The 18,702-nt window shown below is 39.4% G+C and overlaps 3 protein-coding genes across 6 annotated transcripts; 2 read left to right on the top strand and 1 right to left on the bottom strand.

Moving 5' to 3' along the window:
• Window positions 1–765: 765 nt before the first annotated feature.
• Window positions 766–16,438, top strand: ush1ga (Usher syndrome 1Ga (autosomal recessive)). Of its 4 annotated transcripts, none has more exons than XM_087840301.1 (5): window positions 766–1,092; window positions 4,032–4,485; window positions 5,970–6,766; window positions 7,318–7,369; window positions 16,359–16,438. In XM_087840301.1, exons 1-4 carry the CDS (start codon window positions 929–931, stop codon window positions 7,319–7,321), a joined length of 1,419 nt encoding a protein of 472 aa, XP_087696427.1. In that variant the 5' UTR covers window positions 766–928; the 3' UTR covers window positions 7,322–7,369; window positions 16,359–16,438. The 4 variants fall into 4 exon arrangements, with proteins under 4 accessions (XP_087696427.1, XP_035763887.1, XP_035763885.1 ...); XM_035907994.2 differs by lacking the exon at window positions 16,359–16,438 and adding an exon at window positions 10,729–10,784; XM_035907992.2 differs by lacking the exon at window positions 16,359–16,438 and having other exon boundaries at window positions 7,318–7,994.
• amn (amnion associated transmembrane protein) lies at window positions 13,627–15,018 on the bottom strand. The gene has a single exon (XM_035907995.2). The coding sequence runs from the start codon at window positions 15,013–15,015 to the stop codon at window positions 13,627–13,629; it is 1,389 nt and encodes a 462-aa protein (XP_035763888.2). The 5' UTR covers window positions 15,016–15,018.
• On the top strand, window positions 16,345–18,505 carry LOC102789097 (proton channel OTOP2). Its single transcript, XM_087840302.1, has 6 exons — window positions 16,345–16,759; window positions 16,841–16,977; window positions 17,062–17,120; window positions 17,202–17,329; window positions 17,378–18,159; window positions 18,254–18,505. The coding sequence occupies exons 1-6, from the start codon at window positions 16,345–16,347 to the stop codon at window positions 18,422–18,424; spliced, it is 1,692 nt and encodes a 563-aa protein (XP_087696428.1). The 3' UTR covers window positions 18,425–18,505.
• The last annotated feature ends 197 nt before the right edge of the window (window positions 18,506–18,702 follow it).

The following is an 18,702-nucleotide window of genomic DNA, read 5'->3' as shown; positions in this document are numbered from 1 at the left end:
AGGATTGATGTGAATGCGTGTGCAAAGTGATGAACAGCCACAAATTTTACTCGTGATATAAAGTGATCTACCATCTATTTTATCGTCTAAATTGTGGCAGATGTTGCACATGATCGAGATCTGTGTCCTCACCGAAGTTTCAACTGAGTAGCGTGACTGAGAACTTACAAACGTATGAGGCAGCATTGCCCTTTTCATTCGGGTGGGGCTGAGATTTGAGGTGCTTCTTTCTTGAAACACTCCTTTGTCCTAATGAAATAATTCTTTATGTGTCTTGCTCTTTTTTCTTCGAAGCATAAGGTTTAAAGCATGAATAATACTTTATTCAAAAGGCTAAACAGTATTAACAAATCAACTAAATCTTTGTCCCCTGTGTTCCAACTGCTATGAGGTCAATAATTCATTTGTTTCCAACTTTAGTGTAGTTTAGTGACATTATTTTAATTTTTTTTTATAGCTAGTAAATGTAATAAGATTTATTACTCAATTTGAAAAATGAGTAAAAAATAATAATAATAAAGAAAACTTAAAGAAATATTAATAGCATTTTCAAATATCACAATACATTAAAGAACCAGGGCAGCTATTTTTTTTTAGCAGAGTAAAACGTGTTTCATGTCTTGTTCCCTGACTTGTTGAATGTCACTTTAAAAATAAATAAATAAATAATATATCAGCTGTATCTCTGTTTGGGCGAATTGGGACCTTTCGGCCACCGGAAGCACTGTACTGCAGCGCGTCCTTGGATACCACCGACGCGTTCTTCACTGCGGTCTGTCTTTGATCTGACCAAATGGTTCTGAGTGAAAAGGGGGGTAAACTGCCCCCTTAGCCGCTCAGCTACCATTGTGTACCCACACGAAGAAGACGATGGTAGCAGTATTGACGCGTCGGAATGGGGTCGAGCTGGGTGACTTAATTGTGCACCATGAATGACAGATACCATAAGGCGGCCCGGGATGGCTACCTGGACCTACTTAAAGAGGCAACTCGGAAGGATCTCAACGCGCCGGATGAGGATGGCATGACACCGACGTTATGGGCAGCTTATCACGGCAACCTGGAAGCTCTGCGACTGATTGTGTCGAGGGGGTGAGTATGATTTATGAGACTGTGCGCGCAAAATGATAAAGGGCCATAAACTTGACGCATAAGCCCGTATGTTTTTGCAGAAATTGACATGGCTGCTTAAACTACGGGCGTTTTTGTAGCACAACCATAAACTGTTTACACTTATTACAAGACCTTAACAGGCACTGAAATAACACTAAAACAATGTTTTTCTTTACTGTAACCTAATTTCAGTCTCACCAACAGAAAATAGCCATGTAGATATGCTGTTAGGCGAGATCTTAAAAATATAGATGCTGCCTTTTAATATGAATATATTTATAGCGTAGTAGCAGAGAAATATCAGAAATCCACAAAATCTGAATAGACCTTATGTCATCAGATGGGGGGATCTTAATATTCTAATTTAGACTTTAAATCTTTGTTTGATAAGAACAAAACCTCTTTAAACAGATAATTTAGACAGTGGCATTGTTTCTGTGGAATTTTGGCTGAGGTTCAACATCCGACATTGTGATGTCACTTTAACCCTTATTATCCATCTATTTTCAGGTCACACACAGCTTTGAATTTCAAATAACAGCGTGTGTTGTGTCATGTTCAAATGAAGCACTCTACCATAAATTTTAAAAGCTCAGCTCATGACACTGCTCAAAGTCATCTCATGATGTGGAAATGTTATTTCATGCTATGTAGTACAGAATCAGAGAATTACATGTAGAAAGAAAATCTATTTTGTCCCATAACAGACGTGCATGATTCCATGATAAGATGATGCAAGTTCCTTAAAACAGAGTTTGTCTTGGACAGTTTGCTGTATTCTCTCTGTAATATTTTCAAAATGTAATGCCAGTGATAGAAAAATAATTATCGAAATAATTGCAAAGGTCATATTAGGGAGCTGTTGCATCTCTGCTGGTGTCTGTATTGAGCAAAATCTAAAAATGTGATTGGTGTTCACATGGAACAGCCCATTTCTCATTACATCTACTTGACCTGTTTTGCATCCTGCCCCCCCCCCCCCACCCACCTCCCCAAATGGCAAATGGGGCCATTATGAATTTAAAGTGTTTCTGAAACATTCTCAACAGCAGATCAGACGCTATCATCTGGTGATAGCGGCTAAGGTCATAAAGCACCTCTGCTAATAAGAGCATATATAAACCACTGATTGACATGTGATGCTAAAATTAAACATCAAATCCTGCAATAATTCAAACCCAAGAGACCCCATTATATAAGATAAGTTTAATGCTGCCTGACATGCTTCATGGGAAAGATGCATCCTCTGCTGTATTTGGCAAGTATATTACAGATGCAGTAACATCAAACTGTCACAGGAAGTAAAGATGCAAACAGCCCATAATGTCATAAAGAGCAGATGAGGAAAATGTGAGCTCTACTGTAATCATCGACTTTACAAGGACAGGTATAAATTACATACATAAACCTATCAAGTTAGATGGCCCCTTACTGCAGCTACTGTATGGTATATAGAGTATAGAGATTGTAGAAGGTTCTAAGTATTTTATCTCAATGTGCAACCTGAATATCTAATTTCAATTTATCTTTTCACCTGAGTTGAAAAGATAATGTCGTTTCAGTGTTTTACGGCACTATTAATGATGCCTTTGTTTAATCTCTGTTTTATTGTTACTTTCTGAGTGGTTGGTGTTTACACTCACTCATGCAAACTGACAAAAGTCACACTTCACATGAACTCAAATAATGCTTTTTTTTAAAGCTGTATAATTAAATCTATTACTGTCCATAAAGGTGGTGTGATTTGCTAAATTAAGCTCTGGGGGACTTTGTACATACATTCCCGATGAAAACTGTGCAACAGCAGCCATCAATAATACAGCTTCACTTCAACAGTAGTTTCATGTCCTTGGTATCAAATATTCAGCACTCTGTATGTGGCTGTATTGGAGGAAATGGATAAGATACAAGACAGTTCAACAAGAATGTAAATACAGGAAGAGTGATGCCAGCAAAAGACTGTATACTTTTTAAAAAATCCACAGAAATACTAGCCTAAAATAATTTTACCTCAGTTTAGGTGTACTGGGCACACATAAGTTGTGTATTATGAATACATGCTGTTTTTGACCAGTTACCAGAAAGTTTCTTCATGGGATGCTAGTTTGTAAAAAATGATGATAATGAGCTCTAATGTGCGTAATCGACCTGTGGTGGGGTAGGAAATGTGCAGGGGCAAAAAAAAGAAAATTTGCCCTCAAAGTAATCTAACTCAGCTGTAACAATGTGTTTTGTTCTGTGGACTTTAGTGTGACATTGCCATTCACGCGCTCATTCTTTTTACAGTTTCCTGTAATAAGATACAGGTAGTGTAGCTGTGGCACCAGCAAGCTTGTGGTCATATTACAGACTGACAGCAACATTACAACACCGATAGAGGTAACCCTAAGGTCGTGGAATGTCAGTGAAGGGCAATTGTTTCTTTTAAAGGATTCATTTAATTATGGTCCTTCCACTGTGGAAAAAAGAATTGATCCATTTTTTAATTGATCAAAACTACAGAAGATCAGCAGTTATTTGCTGAAACTTAATGTAGTTCTTAAGGTTTAAATGATTAAAAGAGGTCCATTTAACATCCCGTAATTGGCAGTTCAGTGGTGAAATCACGGTCAAAAATCACATGATTACTCACAAGTGAGATATCTGAACACTAGCCAGAAAGAAAGCATCCTCTACCTCGTTTCTTTGTTTTGTTTTTTTAAATTAAATTAATTAAATATATTGCGTTTTACTTCATCTCAAGTCTTTTTTTTTCTCTTTTTCATTAACTTGTGAAGCGCTTTGGTCAACTTTGCTGCTTTTAAATGTATAAAAATACAAATGACACTGAATTGGCATTGACATATTTTGAATAAGAATGTCCAAATAGTCAATAAATTGCTTTTTAAATGTGTCTACACTTTTCTTGTGACCTTCAGGGGAAACCCAGACAAGTGTGACATATGGGGGAACACGCCGCTCCACTTGGCAGCTGCCAATGGTCACCTCAACTGCCTTTTCTTCCTGGTGTCTTTTGGTGCCAACATATGGTGCTTGGACAATGACTACCATACACCTTTGGACATGGCTGCCACGAAGAATCACATGGATTGTGTACGTTACCTGGATTCCATCGCTGCCAAGCAGACAAGCCTTAATCCCAAGCTGGTCAGCAAGCTGAAGGATCGGGCGTTTCGTGATGCTGAACGGCGAATCAAAGAATGCATGAAGATGCAGAAGAAGCACCACAAACGTATGGAGAGAAAGTTTTACAAGGAAGTTTCTGAGACATCTGCATCAGATGTCATGAGTTTCTCCAGCTACACGAGCAGCTCTCTTAGCCACAAGCTGCTCAACTTAAACACAGCCACTGTCAGTGTGCCATATTCCCAGGTTTGTTATTTGTAATTTGGTTTTTTTTGTTGTTTTTTTGGATTGTTGCCACCTAGAAAGAGCTTCTTCTCTTAATTGCAAAGCCTGAAAAGAGTAAGGAAAACCTTACATGGTCACTGTTAAAATGCCAACAAGCTGATGTTCCTCATGTGAGCAGTAGTCAATACTTAGGCAGGCCTAGCGGGTTTGGTCAAACCTGTCTTATGTCCTTCTGAGTTTCAGGCCTTGCCTTAGATGTAGAGTCCCAAAATGTCGGCTAAATCATTTAAAAAATGAATCTGTCCCTACGTCACTCAACCTTTTAAATACTAGTTTTAGATTACATTTGATTACTAGAATTTAGTTCTCAACTCTATATGTTTTCATGCTTTTCCAGGCCTTTCCTTGCCACTGGCTTGAACTGCTGCTATACCTGTTTAGCCACAGACAAAATATGTTACACTTTATAAGGCATAAGCCACTTCAAGTGGTGAAAGACTATAAACTGTATGTAAAAGATGGATGTAACCACCATGAAGTCTTCTGCTTTTTGATTCCTCATCGTGAGCATTTTGACTCCTGCCACGTTGGTGCTTTGTAGCCAGAAATGATTGTATATGAACAAGATAGTGTGCTAAAAAAATATGTAGCAAGCTTGGTTAGCTGCCACTTTAAACTGGACAGGTGCAATGTGCATGCCTACTAATTGGTGACAAACTGATATAATTCTAGAGTATCTTGAAAAAAAATGACAAACTTCTTGGCTCGTCTGTACCTCCAAAATGTTGTCTTCAGATTTTTTCATGAAAAACCTTCAAAAACCAGCAACAACACAGGTGAAGAAAACCAGACAGCTAGCTACCCCACCTGTCTGTTAAGTTGCCACATCCCTAACTTTAAGTCTTAACAGTGTTTAGATCAGGGGTGGGCAACTCCGGGCCTCGAGGGCCGGTGTCCCTGCAGGTTTTAGATGTGTCCTTGAACCAACACAGCTGATTTAAATGGCTAAATTAGCTCCTCAACATCTCCTGCAGTTCTCCAAAGGCCTGGTAACGAACTAATCATGTGATTCAGGTGTGTTGACCCAAGGTGAGATCTAAAACCTGCAGGAACACCGGCCCTCGAGGCCTGGAATTGCCCACCCCTGATCTAGATGGATTACTTATGGATGGATTGGTGAAACTGTGCAAAAGTTCATGATAATCCATTCAAAGATGTCAAGACATATAAGTAAAATTAATGTATTGCTTTGGGGAAAGTTATCGGTAGTAAATACAATGACAGTCAATGACAGCACATCCAAGAATTCAAAACACATATACCAAGAAAGGATGGCAACAGTGTGAAAAATATCTACCATAAATAAATCAATTAAAATATGTTACTACTAATGCAAGATAGACACAAAATTTAAGAATATATGTCTCAAATCTGAAAGAGCTTTTAAGATGGAGTATTTCATTTCTGATGTGCGCCTCATTGCTGCATGCTTACTATCCTATCAGGCAACTCTCCATGCCACAAGCCGAGGGAAGACAAAGATCCAGAAGAAGCTGGAGAAGAAAAAACAAGGAGATGGCACCTTTAAAATCTACGAAGATGGTAGGAAAAGTGTGCGCTCCCTCTCTGGACTTCAATTGGGTAACGATGTCATGTTTGTCAAACAAGGGACTTATGTCAACCCAAAGGATCGTGTCCGGCGCAATGTTCGCGACATGTTTCCCAGAGACAATGACGATGCCATTTCACGTGCCATGAGTGAGCCAGACCTCCATGGACCAGATGTGGACTATTCTGAGATCAGCACTGATTCTGGACACGATTCCCTGTTCAACCGACCCGGTCTTGGCACCATGGTGTTTAGGAGGAACTATGTGAGTGGAGGAATGTTTGACCTTGGAAGTCACAATGCAGCCAGTGTGGCCCGTTCAGGCAATAATGTGCGTTTACGCAGTCGGTTGCAGCAATACCCAAGTCTAGATGAAGACAGCATTGGCAGTGCACGCAGCCTACAGGAGAGAAATGTTGAAGAACTGCCTTGGGAAGAAGTTGAACTAGGGCTGGATGATGATGATGAACCTGATACAAGCCCTTTGGAGGTCTTCCTCGCCACCCAGAGCATGAACGACTTTTTTTCCATCTTCAAAAGGGAGAAGATTGACCTTGCAGCGCTGTTACTGTGCTCCGATCATGACCTTAAGAGCATCCATATACCCTTAGGACCAAGGAAAAAGATCTTAGATGCCTGTAAGAGACGGCGAGAGACTTTAGTTGAGCCTGACTACATCGAGGACACAGAATTGTGAGTGTTGAGATTTTTTGTTTCAATTTTAGTTTTTTTTTTTTTTTTAAAGGGACAATGCAGTTTAACATAGTTCAGATATGAAACACAATGGAGCATGAAACTGATGTGCTGCACATATAGTGTAGAGCTATTGCTAATTTCTAACTCTATTTGTAGCTATTGCTATTGTTCTAGTACTTTAATAGATCAGCTACTGCATTAGTCTTGATGAATCTTAGATTTTTTTTTTCCTCCCTAATGTTTGGTCTTTATTAGTGAAGCACATACCTAGTTGTGACTAAGGTCAGATGACTGCCAGTCAAAAACATCCCATCCTGAAAAAATGCTTGTCTGGTCTGCATTTTGCTATCATCACTAAAACTGATGGAACGGATATAGAAAAAAGTATAGCTGAAATAATCGAAATCAATATTTTAGGGTATTCGGTCACATGCCAGAACACAAAGACAAAACTGTGTTTCTGGACTTTTTTTGTTGTCTTATTATTATAGCTCTTGAGATAATCTTTCATTTTACAAACATTTATTATTTTTCTTTCTTTTCTACAGATAACGAAAGATGTGGTCACCCATCCTGCTGTGTGCTCATCCGGCCTTAAAGGTTAGTGGAGCATTGCAAAGTAAATGTCACATATGGGCTGGATGTTAAACCCAAAAGGACGCTGTCATGATGAATATATCAAGCATGAGATTAGTCCTTAACAGGATTCCTTTACTGTGTCTTTTTAGCTCAGGATGATCACTGAAAATATCTCTGTTTGGTTTATTGGAGTTTCCCGTGCTGCATGGTTTCACAAACTGAAAGACCCTTATCTGAGTGTAGCACTGTGCACATTGTATGCCGTTTGGCACAGTTAACAGAGAGATGATTGTGGGGTCTGTGTCCCCTGAACCTTTTAACCCTGGAACCTGGACCTCATGTGCCTGCATTGCTTGTGCCTGTGCATTTGCTGAAAAGCGTATGTTGTTAGAAATACACTAGTGTGATTTCAGCTGTAACAGCATTTTTAATAACTATTTGTAACTGAAGTAACATTTACTTGTATTCGTATATTTTGTCTCTGTATATGTTTACATACAGACAGCCACGTCAGGTCTAGAGTAGCCCACTGGTAGTGAAGGCCAATCCTTTGTTGTTATTACACTTGTGATGTAAAATCAAATACCACAGTATTTTTTTAATAAGTGCATACTACACTGTAACATATCACTGTAGAATTAGACTAAAGCGGGATCATGAAATTGTGTTTTTGTTGTTTTTGTTTACTCTGAGTGCTTTATATTAATGTACCTTGGCTCAGTGGCACTTTAATGTTTACCATCTGAACTTTTGTAAACAAATGTAGGTTGAATTTACTCTTATTAAAAATGTTTTTAATGTTGTAATTTGTTTGGGTGTGTGCATGCACTACTTCTTCTTGCAAAATAACATTTCATCTGAACTCAGAGTGACACTGATTGCAGAAAAAACCTCAGTTACATAAAGCAGAGCATTAGCTCTAATGAGGGCGATTGAGTTCATGTGTGATGTCATTTTTCTGGGAATGCCCATTCATTAGTGAGATAGCTTTGACTGATCACTGAACATCCTGCTTTAGTCATCTCCTGTTTACAGTTTGCATTTGAAGCTTCTTCTAAGATAATTGTGTGTGTCTGTATTTGAAAGACGCACTTAAGGTGTTTTCACAGCGGCAGTGCTTAATCCATGTAAATTGAATTCTGGTTCATTCTTCCATTTGGTGCTGTTCATATGTGCAGGTGTGAACACAGTAATCGCACTCATTTGCAGACCAAAACAGACACTGACACTGACCGCATCAAGGCCGCTTTGAAGTAGGTGGTTTCTGTATCGTTCCAAACAAACTCCAGAGCTGTTCATTTATGGTATGAATGTTATTCGACCTCAATATGAACCAGCTACCCAGTGTAAATTACAAGTTTGAGCTAAAAATCATCCAATAGCCATATATACTTTGTATTCTCAGTGCGGCAAAGTACTATAGAAGTGCTAAGATCTGTATGGGCTAGCAACTAGCCATGAGAAGAACATAAATTCTCCATGTTCTCCATTAGTCCAGAACATAGCAAATTGTTCTTGTATCTACTTTTGTTGCATCTGGACAATGAGTAAACTGAACAAACTGACACAATTTAATTTGCTTGGAGTTCACTTAGATTTTTCTCTGTGTGAAAAAATAAACCAAACAACAGGAAAAAGCTACAAGTTTACAAACACATCAACTGATTCTGACCAGAGTTAACGAAGTATAGGTGTGAAAACGCCATTGTTGTATCACCATAGTGATAGTACACGATCGCTGTTCCCGAATGTCATTGTTCCGTCTGTGCTACATTTCAGGAAATGAGGAAGTTGTCTCAGTGGGTAAAACTAATTTTAAAAATGGCTCAAATGTCATCTGTAAATGATATTGGTGTATGATAATATTAGTTTTACTGAAATTTAATTAAATTGTTGTGTTTTAGCAACAAACTATGTCAGTTATGGAGTCTGTAATTGAGAACTAGGGAGGATGTTCAGTCCCTAGGCTCAAAAGCAGGCTCAAAGATCAGATGGATCAAGTTTCGAAGAACAACACACGGCAACTCTTAGCGGTAATACAGTGGAGAGTTTGAAGGGCAATAAACACAATGTCAACATCAAAAACAAACTGAAAGATTGCACAGTTGAGATGTCCAACATGCTTCTGCTACAAGACATGGTATGTGATTCCTGCATTGACAGCCCGAGTAAAGCCCTAAAATTCTGCCTGAATTGCCCTATTCCCTACTGTGAGAGCCATCTCAGAGCAGGAAAAAGCCAAATTTCAAAACCATCACTTAGTGGATCCACTCCATGACATTTCATTTTGAGGTTCATAAGCTTCCTCTCAACTCTTTCTTCCCGATGGAGGACTGATTCAATTGTCTGGACTGTGAGAAAGAGAAGCACGAATTAAGGTCTCAAAGATACAACACAATATAATTTATTTACAGGGTAAAATGTTCCTAAAATGTTCCTAAAAAAGGAGTAAAAATCATTTGGATTACAATGGTTTTGCAATCTTTTACTTACAATCTGGGGCTCATTTAGTTAGTAGATGTAGCATGTGTTATTTTTTTTGTGCTGTTTTTTTTTTTTTTTTTTTTTTTGTAGACTGAGAGTGCCTCATGAGTTGATAGGCAGTTGAAACACTGCAGAGCATGGATTGCATGATTTATTCATTCATCTAGTTGCATTATGATTTTGTCCAGTTTCAGTTTCCATCAGGTTTGTGCTATCATTGAACAGTAGTTCCCTAGGCTGCAGAGAGCTGTGGAGAAGGCCAGAAAAGGGGCAGTGGAAGTGCCTTAAGGAGAACAAAAAACAGGCCCTCAGACAGACTGAAGGCATTCAAGCACACCTGGAGCAAAAGAGAGCATAGGTGATGAGAACATTGGCTGAAATAAACAAAGTGTCCAGGAGAAAGTCTGATATTGACTCCCTACAGGTAGAAAACATATGAAACATTCCAGTTATTGTATTATAAGTAGAGGAATTACATATAGTCAAATGGGTGTGAAACCTTTTTGGCATCACAGCCTATTGTAATAGTGTGGCATTTTAAGACAAAGGCTTTATTTTGGAAACGAATGTGTTGACAGTATACAAAGAGCAGGAATTTCAACTTTTGGGATATTTATACAGAAGAAGTACAATGTTTCTTTTGATGTTGTTTTTTTTTGATAAACCAAAGAAATTTCACATCATGGCATTTTTCAACAATGACAGAAGTGTGGAGGGAAAAAAAACCTGCAGAACCGCACATAGGTCAGCAATCTACCTTAACTAACTATGGTGAGGTAAAAGCAAAGGGAGAGAGAAAAAAAGCAATGACAATAAACAATGCATCGGTTACCTGATATATCTTTCTTTTGTTTGTGTACACGTGTCTTCTGCTTGCCCTCTTCTCTCTATGTAAGCTGCGGGTTTCTCTGATTCCAGACCTGCATGTTCCTGATCTGCAGTGACTGCCCACACCAACCTGCCAAGTCATGATTCTTACATGGTTTGTTGCCTCTCTTTGATCTTTTCTCTTTACTATCCCATCACCTAAAGCAGTCAAAGCAGAAGGTGACCCTCCTGACCCTGGTTTGTAGAGAGGATTCTTCTGTATAAGCATTTTTGGTTTGTTTTTTGTTCCCACTGCCACTCACAATCAAATTGCTATTTTCTTTTTATGAAAATAACAATTTCCATAAAGGTCTTACCTTGCAATATAAAGTCCTTTCATATTCAAATATAATTAAATTAAATTAAATTGGCTTGTTACAAGGGTACTCAGAGTGGAAAAAAGGAATGACCGCTGTATGTCCACCCAATGTGAACATGAACTGCATGGATCATCTAATCTTTTATACCCAAATAGTAACTGATATTACACAGGAACTGTACAACCTGATTTTTTTCCTCCTGCAGTGGAAAGCTGAGCATGATTTGCAAAAGTGGTGAGTTTCACTCACAACATGGGTTTTGTTCCACACCTCATATTTGGTTATTTGAGCCTCGGTGAAAGTCAAGATATAAACCAATCCTGGTAATATCAGTTGTTTCCAAGGTGGTTCCACGCCTAATACTGGAGAAGGCCTCATACGAATTGTTCAGTGTATCTTACAGCATGTTTTTTTTTTTTTTTTACATTCATGACACTAGGGATGACACTTGGTGTGTATCAGTGTCTGCTGTCTCTACAGTGTCTGATCCAGACTATGATGATAATGAATGTATTCAGCAACACTGTAAGTTTCATATTTTTCCCTTTGAATGAAAAATCTTACATCGCAGGCGTTCGTGTTTTTCTTAGGGTGACGTTAATGACCCATTTTTTTTTCTTTATTTTTCGACATCATGCTTGGAAAATGTAAACTAAAGTGGTTTATTGTTTCTGGATTAAGCATAAAACAAACACAGTTTACTTTGTGTTGTGTGCAAATTTTGCATGCTAACATTAGCATTTAGCTCAGAGCACTGCTATAGTACTGCCACACAGAGCTGAAATTCAATATAGTGTAAACAATCATGAGAAAAACCTCTATATCAAATTAATGGAAATCATCCGTGCCAGTCCCTCATCTTTCTACCCTGCCTAACCCTGACACCAGAGAGGACTTCTTAAAATGCAAATAACTAGGGATGCACCGATACCGATACTGGTATCGGGTATCGGGGCCGATACTGTAAAATGTGTGTGTACTCATACTCGTAAAAGTTAACCGATACCATGAACCGATACCAACTTATTTCATTAATCAGAGGGTGGCTTGTCATTTCTGTTGTAGTTTTTTAGATTGGCCACTAGGGGGCTAATTATTATTTTATTTATTATTTATTTTATAATTTTTTATATTTTATTATTTATTTAATAATAATTATTTTGTTTGTTTGTTTACAATATGGACACTCTGCAATAATTTAAAAGTTTATTTTATTCGCAAACCTAATTTGTATTTATTTTATTCCAAACAAAAGTGTTTATTTATTATTCTGAAAGCTCGAGACAGTGCCAATAGTTCAGTGATATTTTGTAAAATTACAATGTGGAGACTCTGCAATAATTTAACAGAAGTGCTTATTTTTCACTTGAAATTTTTTTGTGGTCGTTTTTATTAAAATTTTATTTTTTACCGGCAGGGAATATAATAAAACCTGTCTTCCAATGAATTGTGTGTGTGTGTGTGTGTGTGTGTGTGTGTGTGTGTGTGTGTGTGTGTGTGTGTGTGTGTGGTAGAAGTATCGTTTTTTGTACTCTGTATCAGCAAGTACTCAGATCCAAGTATCAGTATCGTATCGGTTTGAAAAAATTGGTATCGTTGCATCCCTACAAATAACCCTTCAATACATCACCCACCCACCGCTTGTCATATCTTATTTTTATTTCCACATTGTCTATTTCCCCCTTTTTTTTTAAGACTCCAGAAGTTTGACCTTTGACCGAGACACCTGACCAACATCAGCCCATGGCAGCACAGATACCCGGAACATCCCGACTTTGAATACTCATGAATTTACAGAGCCTTTACTTGGGAAGACACTATATTGAAGCAGAGCTGAGTGAGAAAGGTTGCCGCACGCAAGAGTATCAATCGAAAGGGAGAGTAAAGTAGCAGCTGCATCACCGGGAACAATTTTTCCTGGTGCGTGGGAAAGAACAGGGGAAGTTTTTCTGCCTGGCATACTGGTGTGGAGCCCATCTTGGAAACTACTGATATTAGCATGATTGGTTTATATGTTGCCTATCACCAAGGCTCAGTTTCATTTCATAATGTTACTGGTCCTGTCAAGCTGCTCCATAAATACATGGCCGACTTCACTGAACCTTTGCTCTGGTCAATGCAGAATGATGTATATGCTAACAGATTATGAGCTGCCTCCACTGTGAGCTTGTAAAAGAAAAGAAATGGTCTATTATGACTATTTATTTATGTTACATAACAAGCTTTGTAAAGATATTGTATAAAGAGCTTTTTCACCCCCACATAGATAACATAGAAGGTTAAATTGAATAGTGGTGGTAAATGTGCAACATGGAGAAAACTATGCAGCACATGAAGTGTTAAGGATTTACTGCAGCTTTTTGAAACTTTATTGCTCTTAAATGTGATGCGAATGAAGAGGAAAACACACAATTGTCTGCCAGAAATTATTTTATTTGCGTTACAGATTTATTTGATTATTCGAAGATTTAGTGCCTGTCGCCTAGGTTATTTGCATTGTTCAGTGGTGGTAAAACTGTATACAACTATATACTTTAATTTGTGGGATTTAAAATCATTCAATTTGAAACAAAAGTACCGTCATTAAATGCTAACATATGTTCATCTTTAGGCAGTGAAATCTGTTTCACTCTCATCATAAACTGGGTTTACAAAGTGCACAGCTGTCTGAGTCATGGAGATTGAATTACTAACTCCAGTCCCATATAGACTAGGAATGTCAGGCATCATAGTGGGCTGGTCAAACATAGGATTATCAAACCCATGGTCGAGAGGTCCACCGAGATCTGGCATGTTATTGCTATTTTTGAATCTGTTCAGTGTTGGCATTTGAACAACCCCCTTATGAACCAAGACACCCAAGATAATGAGTGTAATCAGCAGTAAAACTCCAAAAACAACTCCAACTGCCAACCCTGCACTATCTCCAGTTTCCTCAGAAGAGGTCTGAACTTCAACTCCGGAGATTCCCAAATTAGAGCCATGAGAACGAGCATCCTTCATTATGTCCTGGGCCAAAGCTGCTGACTGTATTCCCTGCTCTCCATCCAGTATTACTATCTGGATTTCAGATAACGTTCCAAGACTGATTATCCCCATCAGCCGCTGTGGCTTTAAGACTTTGGACATCCCCATCTGAATGGACTGGTATTGTGGCAGGGCAAGAAAAAGGTGACGGATTCGTTCCCTGTAAGTCTGAAGGTTAAAACCGTCATCAAAAAGGAGGGTAACAATGGCACCACACACATCACAACAGTGTCCTGTTGGGCGAAGAGGGTTCTTACAGTTTGGAGAGTCACACGTTACCGTGCTACAGATCTGCTGATGGTGTACAGAATTCCCACAGTCACAACCAGAGGGATCATCACAGGCTGGGTTTCCGACAGCAACAGCAGAGGATCCATGAAACTGCAGTTTGCCCAAACTTGAGCTGAGATACTGGGAGAACTCAGACTGGGTAGCAAATGTATTCCCCAGCACAGACACAGATTTGACAGTGATGCTAGAATGACTAGAGCTGGTGTCCACTCTGAAGGAGGAGAGGGCTTTAAAAACAACATCATCGCAATGGCAGGGGACGCTCTCCTCGTGGACAGAGAATAGGAAGTTTCCTTGCTCTAGGTCATTCAGAGTTGCAGCGGCCTGCCATAGAGTTGGATCGTACCACTGAAATGACTCTGAATCTTTAAACTCAGTCGTGACACCCGTTCCACAGCCTGGGTCCTGCCCGGTGACAGCATAAAATCCAGCTCCTGAATTCAGGATGAACTCCCCATCAACTGGCAACCTCATCTCCAGCACAGCATGAGTGGTCTCCACAAACACAGACACTTTTCTTTGAGCCGAAAACTGAACTATGTCATTGCCACAAGGAATATCGCCTTTGTCCCAGTTGGTCTTATTCTCATAGTTTGTATCAGGAATCCACTGTTTATATAGGGCATTTGCTACCCCAACGAGACAGAAGAGCAAGAGCATGTCTGGTATTTTCAGCATCCTGGGTAATTGTGACAGCCTAAAAGAATATTGCGTGACCTTTGTTTCAAATCTTGTGACTAACACGAGTGCACACAGCTTAATAAGGGCACTAAACCAAATCAGCCTGCTGAAGCAGGTAAAACATTTACATTTTCTGCTACAACGGACCGGTTTTATTGATAATACCAAAACATCCTTACCACTGCATTTTCCCTTCAATGCATTTCTGCTTAGAACTAAGCACTTAGCTTCTGGTCTAAATTATTATTTATATATATGTATACATATATATGCGTGTGTGTATGTGTGTGTGTGTGTCAACGTAAGGTTCTCAGTCAAATGTTCAAACATAATTAATTTGACTGCTACCAGCATCAGATACGCACCTTAACGATTAACCATCATCGAATTCATTTTCAGTGAGTAATGAGCATTTATATGCACATAAATCCATTCAGATGCTTAATATGAATGCATCAAAGTCCATATCATTTCAAGTTTACTTCTTGAATTTTCAAATGTCTAAGGTCAACCGGACTACACTTTCAGTCCGCACGACCAAAATAGCTCCTTCATGGAAGCTGCGAGAATCTGCATAGTAAACAGACTCAAGTACCCGTCGCACTTGGATTTCCCTTCAGGCAGTTCCTGACGTGCGCCAGTGTCACGAGCTAGTAGAGTTAGTTGTTTATGGAATAACGACCAAATACGAAACAGGACCTGACCAGCACAAGTGACGATTGAGGAAAAAACACCAAAATATGTGGTGTAAGTCTCCTTTGGGTGCGGTGAGAGATTAAACAATCAGCCAAAACTAATTGCACCTGTTTTTAGTCGTTTACGTGAGCACTGCGGAGGCTTTCTGTGCAATCTGACCTGCGCAGACTAGAGCGCTGATCCACTTAGGCTATGCCATGTTTTCCAACTCAGTGTTCAGTTTAGATAAACTTTAACCCGAAAGCAACATACACCCTCTGGCATCTTGACACTAGTTTGAAAGTCCAACACGAACGCTGTAGATCAGTTTTCAAAGATTCGCTTTTCTTTCTGTCTGTCTGTCTGTCTGTCTCTCTCTCTCTCTCTCTCTCTTTTTTTTTTTTTTTTTTTTTTTGGACAATCACATTTAAAATAGTGGTGGATGTAAATAATATAAATCCTGTAGCTAAAGGTGAAATATCATTGTTTTCCATAATAAAAGACTGGTGTGGTGTTTTAGTACTCTTGAGTGCGCTTTTATAGTCCTTCCCCACTTATTTTCTTTAGTAGGCTCATAATAAAATCTTGTATTTCTCAGCAGTTAACCTGTAAAGATATGGGATCATTATAACTTCACTTAAGCTAAAGCACATGATCTTTTGTAGGAAAATGCCAAACGTTGTTATGGCGGCTCATCCATCAAATGGTGGAACTGTGACACAAGTGGACAGCATCCAGCATTTGCCCAGTCCTCCCCATCCTCCCACTGTGCATGGTGCTAGTGAAAGTGGACACCATGTGGAAGTAGTTAAAGAAAGGACCCCCCAAGGTGGTGAATGGCTCCTGTCTGGGATAATTTGCATCAACATCCTGATGCTTGGCTGTGCTCTGGTCAGCAGCAGCGCCTTCAATGTTGTCGCCATAACACCAGTGCACCGGCAAATCTTCCTCATCACCCTCCTCGTCCTTACTATGTTGTGGATGCTGTTTTACATGGTCGTCACCTCCCGAGAGGATCGTGCAGTCTTATTTAAAGATCGCCATGCTGGGCCCGTGTGGCTCAAGGGTGAGAAGTCCGAGCAGTGCTTTCTGGCTCTGTTTCTGATTGCTCATTTAATTTTTTTTTTTATATATATATATGTTGCAGCTGGGCTTGTGCTGTTCGGCCTCCTTAGTTTCCTCATGGACATCTTCAAGATTGCCACTTATGTGGGCTACCTTCACTGTGATTCTCCTGTTAAAGTAGCCTACCCCATTGTGCAAGCTGTGTTTTTATTTTTCCAGGTTGTTGCATGTTATGAAAATTGTAAGAATATACGCGCTCTTGCATGCTGCATTGGTAAAACTTTTAAAAGTTGTCTCTTTTAGACCTACTTCCTGTGGTTTCATTCAAGGGACTGCGTGCAGCTACACACCAACTTAACACGGTAGATTCTTTTATACATTTCATCTCCTCCGTTCATTCATTTCAGAGTATATAACATTCCTTATCTTTTTTCCCTCTTCAGATGTGGGCTTACTCTTACACTTTCAACTAACCTGGTGGTGTGGATGGCAGCAGTGACTGAGGAGTCGATTCAGAGGTATGATTCATGTACAGAGGTATTGAGCTGTAGCTTCCTGTTTTTAGATGAAGGTCAGTGTTTACGAGGAAAATAACTGATGGTTGCTCTTTCTGTTCCAGCCAACTACGGTGCCAAGAAGTGCACATGCAGTCATATGGCATGTGAGACCTTCAAAGAGGCCTTCTACTACCTGTACCCCTTCAACATAGAATACAGCCTCTTTGCTTCTGCCATGACCTACATAATGTGGAAAAACGTGGGCAGAATTGTTGACCATCACAAGCACCACAAATTTAACTTCTATGTGAAAGATGTTTTCGTAGGGCCTGTAGCAGGACTGCTCCTGGTGGTGGCAGGACTTGTTATATTTGTACTGTACAAGATTAACATACTCAAAGAAGACAAGGAGAAAAGAAATAAGGCCCTGCTGATTCATTTCATTATGAACATAGTGATTGTTAGCTTGATGTCCCTCTCCACTATGATTGGCTGCATTATTTACAGACTGGACCGCAGGGAATATGTATCAGACAAAAACCCCACTCGCAGCCTGGACGTGGGGCTACTGGTGGCATCGTCTTTGGGGCAATTCATCATTAGCTATTTCAGCCTTGTGGCTACAGTGGCGACGGGAGCCCAGGGTTACCTAAATGTGCTCAACCTGGCCTGGGCTGTGGTATTGGTGGTTGAGATTGGCCTGCAGAACTATTTCATCATTGAAGGCCTCCATCGGCAGCCCATCAATGTAATGCAGGCAAATGCCCGTGCTTTTCAAGACCACACCGAAATGGCCAATGACGTGGAGGGTCAAATATCAAGATACTCAATTTCTAAAAAGCCAAGTTGGAAAAGGAGAGTTCTGAGGGAAGTGTGTGCCTTTTTGCTCCTGGCAAACATAATTGTAAGTTGTATTTGTGTTTATTGGACTATCTACAGTTGTAACAACCAGTGTTTCCTGTCAAAATGTGTCTAATTCCCTTTTTCTATATTGACAGCTATGGATCATGCCTGCATTTGGGGCTCGTCCCCAGTTCGACCACTCCGCTGAGATATACTTTTACAATTACACAATGTGGAACGCAATTGTGAATATTGGACTTCCTTTTGGAATCTTCTATCGCATGCACGCTGTGGCCAGTCTCTTTGAAGTTTATCTAAGAGATTGACTAATCTCGTAGCTAGACTCATTCTTTTGATATAGGTGTATAAAAAGTGAACAATTTTATGTATTAAAACATTTAACATGTTATTTAACTACCTTTAATAAATAAATTTAAAAAATGTCTTCGTGTTTTCAGTTTTCCCTGTAGAAGGATTCAGTGCAGGGATTTGATATGTGGCCTTGCAAATTTGTTCATATATCAAACCTTTTGCAGATTAAGTGACGAACAGGAGCATGATGCCACCTAGTGGTTAACATGTGAAGGTGGCGCTTTTACAGATG

The sequence above is a fragment of the Neolamprologus brichardi genome, chromosome 4 (assembly GCF_056152115.1).
Source record: "Neolamprologus brichardi isolate AB-2024 chromosome 4, ASM5615211v1, whole genome shotgun sequence".
Lineage (NCBI taxonomy): Eukaryota > Metazoa > Chordata > Actinopteri > Cichliformes > Cichlidae > Neolamprologus > Neolamprologus brichardi.
The sequence above is the reverse complement of the archived record's forward strand: the minus strand, read 5'-3'. Positions and strand labels throughout refer to the sequence as shown.